General features: G+C 59.1%; 1 protein-coding gene across 2 annotated transcripts in view; it reads right to left on the bottom strand.

Annotated features, from left to right (window-relative positions):
- Window positions 1–13,835, bottom strand: part of KIAA0513 (KIAA0513 ortholog) — a 59,406-nt gene that overhangs the window by 6,253 nt on the left and 39,318 nt on the right. The window contains exons 3-12 of one of the 2 annotated variants that reach the window (XM_067720662.1): window positions 13,246–13,345; window positions 12,387–12,460; window positions 9,316–9,386; window positions 7,964–8,168; window positions 7,212–7,252; window positions 6,696–6,774; window positions 4,743–4,820; window positions 3,546–3,575; window positions 683–763; window positions 137–231 (exon numbers count right to left, since the gene is read on the bottom strand). In XM_067720662.1, the coding sequence (XP_067576763.1) occupies window positions 137–231; window positions 683–763; window positions 3,546–3,575; window positions 4,743–4,820; window positions 6,696–6,774; window positions 7,212–7,252; window positions 7,964–8,168; window positions 9,316–9,386; window positions 12,387–12,460; window positions 13,246–13,345 (854 nt within the window). The remainder of the gene's footprint in view (window positions 1–136; window positions 232–682; window positions 764–3,545; window positions 3,576–4,742; window positions 4,821–6,695; window positions 6,775–7,211; window positions 7,253–7,963; window positions 8,169–9,315; window positions 9,387–12,386; window positions 12,461–13,245; window positions 13,346–13,835) is intronic. The other variant, XM_067720663.1, reaches the window with a different exon arrangement.

The following is a 13,835-nucleotide window of genomic DNA, read 5'->3' as shown; positions in this document are numbered from 1 at the left end:
GTGTCCCGCGCATGCAGGCCGACAGGAACGTTTAATGTCCCGTGGGTAATTACAGCAGGGACAGTCCTCTGAGCCGGGTGGGGATTCCAGCACGCAGCGCACCCGCCCCCAAAACCCCGGCCCTGCCGCCACTCACCCTCATCCAGGTTGCCAATCACCGCCTGCTTCTTCAGAAAGTCGTTGCACAGCTTCTTGTTCAGCCCGAACGCCAGCATGTTGTGCGTGAACGTGCTGGGGGGACACGGCTGTGAGCTGGCAGCCCTCCCGCCTCCCGAGGGGAAGGGAGCCGGGGCCCGACATGCAACCCACCGGGCCGGGGAATCGATAGAAAGATGTAAAACCAAATCGCCTCATCGGCCAGCCCTGCTCACCATGAAACCGTGTTAGGGGCGGACTAATTAGGAACCGGAGTCAAGGCCAAGTGGAGCGAATCGTGTGCTTCTGAGCCATTTAAGAACGCACAGTGGTCGTGACACTGAGTCGGGGATGTGTGACGTCATAAGGGTGGCGCTCCCCCAGCAGAGCCCCCGGGTAGGAGCGTCTCACCCGGCGGTCCCTCCTCACACCGCCCTGCTTGCTCATCTCCTGGGTGACCCGGAGTGGGCGTGGCCCCGTCCGGGTCATAGGGCGGGGCGGGGGGGGCGGGGGGGGGGGCGGGTGGCAGGCCGGCCCTGGCGCTCACCCCAGCTGCCCGAAGGTGATGTTCTCGTTGAACCGTAGGCTGTCGTCCCGCTCCTCCTGGGTCATGTGGCACCACCTCTCTCTGCAAGCACAGGAGGGGCAGCGGAGGGGCTTCAGAGCCCACATCCCCGCCGCTTGGCCCCCTCCTGCTCTGACCCACAGGTGCTGGCCTCCCTGACAGAGAGGGGACACCTCTGCCGAAGAGCTGCTGGCGCTGCTTCTAGGAAGCCTGACCGAAGGCTGCCCCTCTGCCTGGGGGCCCGAGACCCACACTCATCACCTTCTCCTGGCGGAGACAAGGCTCAGGACCCAGAGACAATGTGCGCTGAGCGGCTGCCCGGAACATTCTCTGGGAGACGAGAACGCTGCCCCCACATCCTTCTCTAAGGTTCAAGGACACGGAGGCCGAGGCCCGTGTCACCGGTGGGGAGGCGTGCCGAGAAGCCGGCGGAGCAGGGGTCAGGAGCCCAGCGAGCGTCTGCGGCCTCTGACCACACGCGGCCCATCAGGCCGGCCCGCCTCTGCCGTTCACTGTGCTCCCAGGCTGCCTCGTAGGGCGCGGGGACGGGCCCGTGAGCACGGAGAAGACGGCACAGAGCCTCTCAGCGAAGCCGGGAACCCAACGAGGAGGGACCACGGCCCGTGAGGCTCCACGTGCTCTCCGTGAAGCAGCGCGGGGCTCAGGGTTCGGGCAGGGAAGTGCGCTTTTGAGCTCTTTTTGAGCTCGGTGTCCCTGACTGAGAGCGAACGCCGCCCCATCCTGCAGGGCGTCAGCCCCTCCCCTTACGGCCAAGCACCCTTGTCCCCAGGGGCCCAGGACCGTCAGCCACTGCACCACTCCACCTCCACCCCCCGGGGCATGGGAGCCGCGTGGCCACCTGAGAAGTGAGCAGATGCCTATTTCCCCTTAAAAATTACACTCTGGACAAGGAGTCTGACTAAAACAGGGCTGAGAGGAAAAAGACAAAAGAAAAGGGAGAGAAGAGGCAGTATGAGGGGGTGAGGGGTCAGGGCGATGGAGAAGCTGAAAGAAGAGGAACAGAACCAACAACATCGACTCTTAACTCCTCTCTCCCCTCCCAGCCCAGGGAGGCTACTGGTGCCGCTGCAGCTGAGCGGGAGCCATGGGACACCAGGGCGCAACAGAGGCGGCACTGTCAGTCTCCCAGTCTCCTCATGCTGACAGGACACCCACGAAGACACCTGGAATGTGCTTCCAGGCACTATGCTAATCCCATGCCATGTTCCTTCCCATCCTTTTTCCCTGAGTGGTCACCCTTAGAATCGTCCAGCCACATAAACTCCCACACCACCACCAGGCTCGCTGGGTACTGTTGCACAGGTTGTGCACTGCACAACCCCAGACCATGTGGAAGTGGCTCCCTCGCAGGCGTGCAGCACAGCAGCCCTGACCCAGATGAGGAGGTCAGTCCTTTTGCTGTGGCGAGGACTAGAGTTGGGACATTTTATCTGATCTCTGAAGAAATAGGTAGAAGGTCATTTGGGATCAGGGGATGCCTACCAACAAATCAATTCCTTAAAATTGAGTTCAGCACCCAATACTGGTCGAGGTCTAATACCCCAGGAGGGCAGATCGTGTGTCTACATTGCCACAGTGGGAATTCGGATGTGTCCAGCAGCTTACAGAAGAGGAAGCCTCCTGAAACGGGGACATTTCTGCCTCTGAGAACAGAGAGGGTGCTGATGGTGCTGCCGGCAGAGTCTGCCAAAGAGGAATCATGCTGGAGGCACAAGGTTGCCCAAGGACCCAGAGCCAACCCCTGGCCCCCAATCTCGGGGTGTCCTGGGGGTCAGATCTGGGATGTGCATGGCCAGACCACATCTGCTCTGGGTGAGGAGGCCTGTGAGGCCCAGAGGCTCACTTCCCCTCGTGGGGCTCAGAGGTCATGATGCTCCAGCCCTGTCGGGCCTCGGCTGTGGTGCTGGGAAGCCTTGCTCCAGGAAGGCTGGTTAATTACACACACACCCCCGCCCCCCAGAGAGTCTGTGGGAACTTGGGGGCTTTTTAGGAATGGAGGTAGCTGCCGTGCCCAAATGCTCCTTTTAAAGCCATAATAAGGCTGCGTTAAAAAAAACAAGATTTCTCATAAAACAATAAGCACTAAAAATACATCACTGATTAAAGGAAGCATGCTTTGGGGAATTTCCACCAAATTAAAAACAAGCACTGAATCAGAAACTATATTTTGAATAGGCAGGCCTTTCACTCTAAAAACATCTTAACCAAGATATCGAGCACATATCAAGCTCAAACAATTGCAGTCAGACCCCACCGTGGGCTCGCAGGAAATAGCCTGTTCTAGACCTCTGTCTTCAGGGGACCCCCTCACACACACAGTGGCCGGGGGAAGGAAGCAGCTGTCCTTCCTCCGGGACCCCCCAGACCTGTCAGAGTGGGCGAGGGTCTGCCAGAGCCCGCAGGCCCCTAGGCACGACTGCAGGGACAGGTCCGCTGGCCCGACCTGCAGCTCCTGAGCCCGGATCAATGACCGAGCGGACAACAAGGGAACCCAAGGGTGTGGTTTCGGGGTCCGCTGGGAGGGCCAGAGTGGCCCATGGAGGCTGGACTCGCTCCAGGTCGGAGCTGACCTCCTGGACCTCACTGCCCTCTCCTCTCGGGATGCGCACTGGGCCTCGTGGGGCTCTCGGGGGCCGTGTCTGTCTCCTGACCATTTCGGGGTCTCTATGCTCGGCGAGCTCCCCACTGTCTGTCGCCAGCCTGTCCCAGCGCTGGGCCCGCCGGCCGCGAGTCACACCCACGTCTGGTCACACCCCCCTCCCCTCCGACCCAGCGGCCCCGAAGGGCCCCCGCACTGTCCATGGACAGTCACGTGGACACACACCTCTTCTTCTCCTCCTCTCCAGCATCCCCTCTGGAGCGGCAGCAGAAACAGGTAAACAGAGGAACACGTCAAAGTCATGCAAGATATGTGGATGGAAAAGAGAGCAAAGCGTGGAAGGAGGGTTATCACAGCGGAGACGGATATGGAGACGGGGTTCCGGGGGGCAGTGGCCCAGGAGTCTGAGAGCAAAGCAACACGAGGATCCCCCTCGCCTACAGGCACTTCCTGCATCTGCGACTCCCAGAAGGGCGGAGAACTCTCTCTCTAGAATCCTTAGGAATTCCAGCATCGCTTCCTCTCCACGTGCTCCCCTGCCTTCCTGGGGCACACAGCCACAGCAGGCCGCCGTGGGGTACGAGGCAGGTCATCCCGATAGGGTTTACTTCCCCCCCAAAAAAGATTTCACTTAAGATCCCCCAAGTGCTCGTGGACTAAAGCCTTAACCAGCAGGCACCTGCCCTCTCTCCTGCCGGGAGAAAGGTTAAGGGGTCTCCCCAGGGTCAAAGAAGGCGGGGATTCAATTTCATCAATGAGGAGAGACTCAGACTTCAAAGTCCCATGACTGGAGGGGCCCACGAGGTGACCCAGGCCTGGGAGGCCGCTGCCCCTTCCCCGCCCCGCTGCTGCACACAGCAGGCACCAGCCTTAGCTCGCCGCCGTGGCCAGAGAGAGCTGAGCACCGTGCCCAGCCCTCGCCGCTGCCCAGTGCTCAGTGAACCGCTTTACAAAGGGAGTCTTCCGAAGCGGCAAGACTGCCCTCGGGGAAGCTGCAGCCCAGAGGAGTAGGTTGACAGTAGCGACTGCCCTTCCCAGACGTGAGCCCAGCACCCAGGGTCCCGCGGCAGCGGTCTCAGCTCGGGAGTCTGGAGTCTCACAGAGACAGGCAGAGGGGGTCCGAGGGGGGCCCTGTGGGCTTCACTCAGTGGGAGTCTGCATTTCTTAGGAGGGTCAGGCCGAGTCATGCCGGAGCCCCGGGGCAGGAAGCGCTCATGCAAGCTGGCCCCCCCACCCAGGAAGCGGTGCGCCCGGGACCCTTCAGGCAGCTTGCGGGGCACCGGGGCCGCCAGGGGTTGAGGAAGAAACAGACGCGTCAACTCAGCCGTTCTGTCCTCCTGCTTTCCTCTTCAGGAACGGGACAATAAAGCCTCGCCCTGGTCCTCTTCCCTGGGGCAAAGCGGGCCTGGACTTGGCTCCTACCTGGTGGTGGGAGACCGCTTTCTCCTCTCACAGTGGACAGCATCGAAAAAGGCCGCGTTCCAGAACCTCAGCGTGTGCCTGCAAGACAGACAAGGCCCACGTGCCTTTATCCTCAATGGAGCTGGTTTCCCCCCCACCACCTGGCAACGTGTCCTGAGGGCATCCGTGCGTCTCTCCCAGGACTCGGCCTGGACTCGTGGGCTCAAAGGGGAAGCCGCCACCAGCGGGATGTGGGCAAAGGCCATCTCCCCTTCTCTGCCTCTGGCTGAGCTCCCAACAGGAAGCAGAGGCTTTGAGGAGGCCTGTTTCTCTAGAACACGGCCTAGTAACGTGAATGGGACCCCGGCAGGGAGCCCCGGCAGGGACAGGCCACGTGCAGAGGGCAAACGTATTTATAGCGACACACGAGGAAGAGGCACGCTTCCCAGGGATCGGGGTCAGCAGACCTACGGCACGTGGGCCGAGTCCAGCGGGCTCTCCGTCTGTGTGAATCAAGCTTATGGGATCACAGCCACACCCCCACTTACACCCTGTCCACGGCGGCTCTGGCACCACAGCAGCGGAGGGCAGTGGTTGCCTGTCAAGCCTAAAACACTTACCACCCGGCTCTGTACAGAAAAGTGGGGCTGAGCCCTGTTGCAGATAAGACAGCAGCGGAGCCTAGAGGGGCCCAAGCTACGTCAGACGGTGGGACCGGGGCTGCCGGGCTCCCTCTCCCTGCTTCCCCCCGAGGCTGGCCCTGCAGGGTGGGCTCTCCTCGCGGAGGCTTCGGGACAGCTGCAGCCCAGCCCTGGCCGGCCGCGTGCCTCACGCGCCCCATTCTGCCGCCCCAGGTTCTCCCACTGCAGCTAGACTGTGATCCTCGTGGGAGGGGCACGTCTGACACCCTTGGGGTTCCAGGGGCTACTACACCGCCTCCGTGTGAGGAAATAAAAGCCACCGACGGAGAGGCTTCAGAGGGACGAGAGCGTCCTCAGAGAAAGACAGAGGGCGAGATGTCCCCTGACCACTGGTCTCCCACTGCAACCACGGCCGCCACGTGTGTACATTATTGACACACACAGAACAGCTGTACTAGGGTGTAAGTCACATACCGTAAAATGCACACTTTTCAAGGACACAGTTCAGTGGGTTTTAGTGTATTCACAGAATTGTGCAACCACCGCCACTATCCATTTCCGGGACATTTTCATCACCGCACTCCCGGCTTCCCCCAGCCCCTGGCAACCACCAATCTGCTCTGTCTCCAGGGCTTTGCCTCCGGGACATTTTGTGTACATACGCTACGTGGTCTTTTGTGTCTGGCCTGGGTCACGTGGCAGAACGTTTTCCAGGTCCACCCATGTCGTGGCAGGGGTGGGTGCCTCATTCCTTTACGTGGCTGAGTGACAGCCCACATTTCATGTACCCACCTTTGGGCTCTTACGAATGACACTGTCATGAACATACGTGCACAGGTTTTTGCTTGAGTACCTGTTTTCAACTCTTTTCAGTATCTACCCAGGAGTAAAACTGCCGGGGTCATGGGCTAAAATTCTGTTTAACTGCTGCCCGACCACTCTCCGCAGTGGCTGCTGCGTGGGACAAGCCCACCAGCCGTGTACGAGTTTCCAATTTCCCTGCATCCTCGCCCATCTTTTCTCCTTTGGTTCTCCTAGGGGGCGTGAGTGGCCTTCACTTCTTTTGTTTATTTGTTTGTTTTGTGGTACGCGGGCCTCTCACTGTTGCGGCCTCTCCCGTTGCGGAGCACAGTCTCCAGACGCGCAGGCTCAGCGGCCACGGCTCACGGGCCCAGCCGCTCCGCGGCATGTGGGATCCTCCCGGACCCGGGCACAAACCCGCGTCCCCTGCATCGGCAGGTGGACTCTCAACCACTGCGCCACCAGGGAAGCCCTGGCCTTCACTTCTGATGGAGACATGGGTGCTGGTGACAAACGTCGAGGGTGGCCTTACCAGATGGGCTGCTGCTTCAGGTGTGTGTACAGGTAGATCTTCTCCCCCTTCCTCTCCTCCTCTGGGCTGCACACAGTCACTGCGGGAGGGGGAGGGAGACTGAGCGAGGCAGACCCCCGCCCCGCCCCGACTCCAGCAACCCTCCCAGCAGGCCCCGCATCATCCCACAGGTCACACAAACATAAGCGGAAACTCCATGGCACCTGCCCTGCGGCTCTCAGGCCTGGCCCTGAGGACTCCTCCCCAGGGAGGGTCCCGGGAACAGCTCCCCCACCACTGGGGATACTTTCCTTGAGTCCCCTGGGAGGAGGAGTTGATCCCCAGAGAGGCGGGTTTTCCGTGGAAATTCAGGAAGCAGTTAGAGACCAGAGCAGAGCGCAGTAGGACAGCGTCCCCTGCTACGGGGGAGCTGGAGCCCCAGGCGTCCAGGGACCTGCGGCTCCCCGTGGGCCGGACTGAGACCCCGTGGCGCTGCTGCGGCACCGCCCGGCCCCGCGAGCACGGGCAGGCACTCACCCGTCTTCCGTGGCTTCTCCTGGGACTTGCCTTCTTTCTCCCTTGGGGAGAGAAACCATAGCAGTGACAAAACGACCCAAAGAACCCTGTTACGTTGCTGAAACGGGATGATGCCTCATAACCAATGTGTAAACCGAAGGTGGTCTTCTCTGCAAACACGTTTACGAAATCAACGCCACTTGTACCACCTGCCAGCCTTTTAGTGCCTGAGATGTGCTGTTCAGGCTCCTCTGTGCCATTTTCTCTGAATCCAAGACTGTCCAGACCAGAGGAGGAATAAAGCCAAGTGGGCTGGTTGTAACCGAGCCGTCGGAGGGGACGGCGGGGACCACAGGGCGCCCCTGCTTTGTGGAAGTCTCGGTCCCTGCACTGCTCCGAAGCGGCCCCGCCCCCCGCGGGTCCCCGAGTGGCTATGGGAACACCGCTGCCCTGGGGAACACGGTTTCTCTCACGGCAGCGGGAGGCGGGGTGCAGGGAGGGGGGTGTAACTCCCCTCCTGCCTACTGACAATTTCCACACGCTCCTCTCCAGCCCTAGAAACACGGGCCCACGGGGAGCATCCCAGCACATCAGCAAATGGAACAGCGTTTGGAAGCCCCAGAAAACTGGAGGGTGGGGAGGCAGCTGCCCCCCAGGAGCAGCTCTCAGGCCCCAGTGACGGCCGAGGGCGCAGAGATGCTCCCGACACTGGGCCAGGGTGGCCTCCTTGTCACACCCACGGTCGGGGAGGGACGCACGCAGGCGATACTCACTCGCTTCTCCTGGCCAGGGGCCCCTTGGGCTTGGTCTCCAGCCCGAAGAAGCCCTTGACGTTCTCCGTCTTGGCCGACGTGTTCTTCAGAAGCCGCTCGGCGATGTCCTTCTTCTCCGCTAACCAGCTATTGGCCGACTTCAAGTAGGAGTCGATGCTCCCGGCCGGCTTCTCCTTGAACTCGGAGGGGAGCAGGTGTGGTTTACCTGGAGACAGGGGGAGAGAGCAGGGATGAGAGCCAAATGGAACCACGGAGGCCGGGGCCACCTCCCTCCGCCATGGCCAGACATGGCGGCGGTGGGAAGCAAGAGGCTCAGGAGGCCCGTGGGCACACGGAGGGCCGGGGCCCCTGCCCTCTCGGGCGGTCGCTGAGGACCTAGTGTGGACAAGTCAGCCAGGTGCCACCAGGGGCTGCAGAGGAAACAGGCAGGGATCCAGCCCCAAAGAAGCAGCAAGTCCAGAGGGCAGGGGAGCAGCGCACACAGGGAAAGTGTAACGTGCAAAGTGATGGAGGAAGACACAAGAGTCTCTCCTTGTGGAGGGAGGGGCCGTGCGGATTCCAGACGGCCTGGCTGGCACCTGGGCTGGTCCTGAAACAGGGAGGCCACTGGACATGGGAGATGGTGCGAGAAGGGCAGCGAGGGAAAAAGAGGTATGTCCCTTCCTAAGGCTGTGCATGGACCGATGTGTCCCGCCCCATATCAAAGGGCTCCACGCTAAGGCCGTCAGAGCAGCTGCTGCAATGGCGCAGAGCAGCAAGGAGAGGGTGGGCTGCTGAGGCGAGGAGACGATGAAGTTGAGCTGCAGAGGTAGGGGACGCGCCACAAGAGCCAGCCCACTGGTGCCTGCGCTGCCCTGACCCAGCTGCAGCCCGCGGGCAAGCTCTCGGCAACCCTCCCCTCACGGCGGCCTGAACGAGCGCCAGTGGTCACAGCCCAAGGCGCTTAACACGGGGAGCCCCCCAGCTGCCCCCAGCTGCGATGCACCAGGAGGCCCCAGGGCCACGAGCCCTGCCCCAGACCCCGGGCTGCTCCAGGTCACCCCGGTCCACAGCTGACCCTGTGTCACGTTTGGCCAGAACATGAGACGATGTCCTGCGTCTACCCTGAAGCGTCCTGCCCGTGTGTCTACTTTCTCGTGTCCTCCCAGCCAGGGCCGTCAGCCTCCTGACCCACGCTGTGGACCGTTCTTCGCCTCCCGCTCTAGGGGTCTCCCTCCTCCTTGTTCCCGCCCTGATATCAGCTCCCTTTGTTTTCTGGATGCCTCGCAGCTCTGCCTTAAGAAATCCCCACTTGGCGTGGCGTTGGAAGGTGACAGGTCTGCCTGCCACGTAAGCCGCACCCCGGGTCTCACCGATGTGATAGTAGGTGAAGCACATGGTCATGAGGCTCTTTGCAGGCCCGAAGTCGTCCATCTGGTGACACCTGAAATGGAAAGAGAGGTGACTGGCTAACAGATCCTTCCACCGGGTCCTCTCTGCACGTTCCTGAGACAAGACCAGCATGTTCCACAGACACCTCTAAGCTAGTACCTCACTCCCCAGACACTCCAGAGGAGAAGCCACAGAAAGAACTCCCCTGGGTCCAGGCACCCGGCCTGGGAGCGGGTCTGATTTAGGGCACTAAGGCGCTCACCATCCACCCGCCTGGCTTCCTTCACTTTCAAGGTGGAATAGCCAGGGCCCTACCCCAAGGAGCAGACCCGGAACTGGAGGTCAGGCCTCAGGTCTCAGGCTTAAACCGTTGGCCCCGTCCAGCCCCTACTTCTCAGGAATGAGCAGTGGCTTAGATGATACCCACCCCCCCGATGTGGGCAGCAGCAGAGTCCCCTGGCAGGGGGGAGTGGGGGAGGCCATGTGAAGATGTGGATTGCTGGGCCCACCCCGGAGTCTCTGGGTCAGCAGGTCTGGGGCAGGGCCTGAGAATGTGCATTTCTAACAAACCGCCTTGGGAAGCTGATGCTCTGAGGCTCCTGGCCCAGGGACAGCACCCTGAGAATGACTGGGAATATGAATACCTACGTACCCTACACCACTTGCTGAAAATCAAATTAAAGTATGACGCGCCAGAACCTTTGCTATGCTAAACAATATCCTACAAATATAAAGGATTATATTAATACTTACTATATTATATCACACTTACTATATTGAGAGTATGAGATATACATGGATCCATTCAATTTAGCAAACAAAAAGGGGGGAAACACTTCAAAAAGAGGGTCTGTCTGCCACTAAGAATTTGTACTGTTACAGTGGCAAAAGCTACGGTGATGTGCACTGTGGCGCTGCAAATTAGAGAAGAAAATGAGGAGTCAGCTAAATGCCCATCGACAGGGCAGGAGCCAAATTAATTATGGAGCATGTGTACGTTCATGTGTTAGAACACCTCACAGCTGTTACAGACGCAGCACTGAGTGCAAACGCACAGTACTGCCTTTTTATTTGCGGTGCGCGGGCCTCCCACTGCTGTGGCCTCTCCCGTTGCGGAGTAACAGGCTCTGGACGCGCAGGCCCAGCGGTCATGGCTCACGGGCCCAGCTGCTCCGCGGCATGTGACGCGCAGGCTCAGTGGCCATGGCTCACGGGCCCAGCCGCTCCGTGGCATGCGGGATCTTCCCGGACCGGGGCACGAACCCATGTCCCCTGCATCGGCAGGCGGACTCTCAACCACTGCACCACCAGGGAAGCCCAGTACTGCATTTTTAGAAAAAATATCTATTTGCTGGTATGTGCTTTATTAAGACGGTTATCACTGAGAGATGGACGAAAAGTGAGAGAAGAGAGTGTGAAAGAACACCTCCTTTCCCTCTTAGGCTTCTGTGCCTCTCCATCCTGTTCCCTCACGTACTTTCCTTTCCTGTTTAGTTTTTCACCTTGGACTAGTGTTACTTAAAGAAAGAAAATCAACAGAAATTATCTAGATGTGGGATGAGGGTCATTTTTGTTTATCTTTTTGACATAAAAATAATAAATCTAAAAAACTAAACTTCTGTAAGTTCTTTTTTTTTGCAACCACATAAAAAAATATACGCTCACAGACAAAGTAATGAAAGATTCTGTGTTTTGGCAGGGTTGGAATTTGAGGTTAACTACACCCCCCCCCCCCACCTACCAGTTTGCTTACTTAAGGAAAAACTGGAAGAAAAATTGAGAATTAGATAAGCACGTTACCATGCAGACAGGCACCATCTACACAAAACACAGGTTCCTGAAAATTATGGATGCAAACGTCTCGAGGTCAAAGGGTCTTTGGGGCAGGAGACCACACTGACCCCCGACCCCCTGGGGCTCTTTTACTGAAGCTCCCGAGGCAAGCAAGCGTGGGCCCTTGGCTACCTCAGTGAGGGCCTCTCGTCCCTCCACCCACACTAGCTCCCAGACCCAGATCCCCGCCCCCACCCCTGGGGAGCACACCCTGATCTTGGGACATTCTGAGAGCAAGTGCAGGAAAAAACAGGGCCTCCTCTCTTTTGGCCATTTTCCTCTAGTACATGCCCCGTGTGCATGGGGGACAGAGAAAGTTGGGGAGACACCGAGACAGGGAATTAAAGTCAAGAGAGCAGCTACATTTCTGTTGGGAGAAGAAGGGGAAGGGACAGGAAAGGAGGAGTTTTCAGGCCTGGAAGGACACAGCGACACAGAGGAGTGGCCACGGCCTAAGCCAGGGGACCAGGACCTGCTCCGAGGCCACAATGAGGTGAGGGGGGAAAGCGGGCTCAACCGAAGGTCAGATCAGGGTCAGAGCTTCCCTCCCTGCCCCACGCAGTTCCCCCACCCCACGCAGTTCCCCCACCCACACGATCCCCCAGGTAGACACGGCCGCTCCGGTTCACACTGCGGGGGGCGCGTGCGGCTCTGATGCACGACAGGATGTAGGAAGAGGGTCAGGAGTCCTAGAGCCGTGCGCGGGCCTTAGCAGGAGCCCCTCAAGGCAGGTGGCCGGCCCGCCCCGGCCACACGGAGGTGGGGGGCCCTTCTCCCCAGCCCACGCTGTCCTCGGCGATAAAAGGCCCCAGTGGTGCCTCATTAGACCTCAGGGCAGCGATGCCACCCAACCATCTCATTAGTGGGCGGTGACCCGGTTTAGAGTACTTCACCACAGGAAATCCAGAGAACCCCAGACCTCAGCTGGAGGAGGGCAGGGCCGCTGTGTAATCACAGCCTGTCCCGGGGCCTGCTGCTGTCAGGTGGGGACCGCTCACTCCCCGCCGCCCCCCCCCCCACCCGTGAGATACTGGATACTGGTCACGACTTCCAGACAATGCTGCCGCCGCGGGGGAAGGGAGGTGGTGGGGGAGGGGGAGCAATTGAGCTGATGACGCATGCGGCTGGTTCTCACGACTGGCGTCTCCCAGGTGGGGAGGGAGGGAGGGAGGGAGGACGAGAGGTCAGGACGGAGGCGCTAAGCCGCAGCATCACTTACTCAAATAGGACCACCGCGAAGGACTGCACCAGGCGGTAGAAGGTGGCCTCCGAGACGCACTTGGAGTTGCAGCGCTGTCCGGGAAGAGGGCAGCCGCGTCAGGCGGCCGCTGGCGGAGGTGCACCCAGCTCAGAGGGGCTGCGTGCTCACCCCGCCCAGCATCTCTAAACACAGCTGGGGCTCGAGCCCAGGACAGGCCCTGCTACCCAGAGACCGGGACCCAGCAGAGGGCTGCCCCACCCCCGACCATCACTCAGGTGTTTCCTGCGTCTCCTTGTGAGACTTTTAAAACCAGGAGCTTCGCGCGCTCACCCTCGTGTGGGAAACTACAGAGGGATGGGACCCCAAGATGACAACGCTGGCTGTTTTCTGGGTGGGTGAGGTATGGGCAGTTTCTCTGTTTTTGCTTATCTGTATTTTCTAATTTTTCTTGGAAGAATAAATTATTTGTGACCAAAAAATACTTTAAAAACGAAGAACTTAATCCACTTTACAGGAAAAAAATAAAAAGAACCTACTGGCTGTTTTTAAAACTTACTGTTTATCTGAGCTTACATACATGGCTGTCATTCTCTTGAATATTTTATCTTTACAAAAATGGAATATTGTAGGTTATTTAATAAAAACATGTGTGGACATAGCCCATGTGCTGGTCTTTAAAAAAGCGAACTTTTCTGGAATTTCATGAGGTTGACAGCCCAGCATTCCTTTCTAGTGGGGCATCTTCCACTACTCTAATTAGACTTTATAACATCTCTAGACGAGCTTTACTCTTTTTCCGGTGGGATCGTTTTCCTCAACTCCCTTCTCCAGAGCGGGTGGGCTGCCCCACACCACAGCCCCGCGTCACCCCTCTTACCTGGGCGCTCACGTACCGGGCAAACCATTCCCGGCCTTTTCCGTTATCACTGCTGCAGTACTCTCCGAATTTGGCTTTCTCCTCCTGGTCCAAGTCCTCCCTGGAAAAGAGGGCAAAGGGAAAAGACAGGAAAGCTTTAATCCTCTGCAACGAAAATGGCTACAGTAGGGAAATAGGAAGGAGAGGAACTCCTAGGTGCTGTCGGCCCTCGGCATCCGCACCACGGAACCCCGACGGTAACTCGCCCCCGCCAAGTGCGGACGCTCATCTCAGCCTCCGGGCAACCCCGAGAGGAAACACTATTACTTCTGTTTCCAGGATGAGAAGCCCGGCTCGGAGGATCACACACAGCTGGGGAGTGGCAGGTGGGAGCCCCATCCAGACCTCCTGGCTCCAAAGCCCACGTGCATTCCCCCGACCTCCTGCCTCAGTGAGGTCTGGGTACTCACAAGGGTCCCATAACTCTCCGAGGGCTTGGCCCTCCAGCTCATCCAACCGCCCCCCATCTTTGCTGCTGAGGTCGGCACGGAGCCATCGACTGGATTCAAGAATTCCTAATGTGCTCAGTCTCAGCAGCCCACTGGGGCCAA

The sequence above is a fragment of the Pseudorca crassidens genome, chromosome 20, assembly GCF_039906515.1.
Source record: "Pseudorca crassidens isolate mPseCra1 chromosome 20, mPseCra1.hap1, whole genome shotgun sequence".
In the NCBI taxonomy this organism is placed as follows: domain Eukaryota; kingdom Metazoa; phylum Chordata; class Mammalia; order Artiodactyla; family Delphinidae; genus Pseudorca; species Pseudorca crassidens.
Note: the sequence above shows the minus strand (reverse complement) of the source record. Positions and strands in the feature narration are given on the sequence as shown.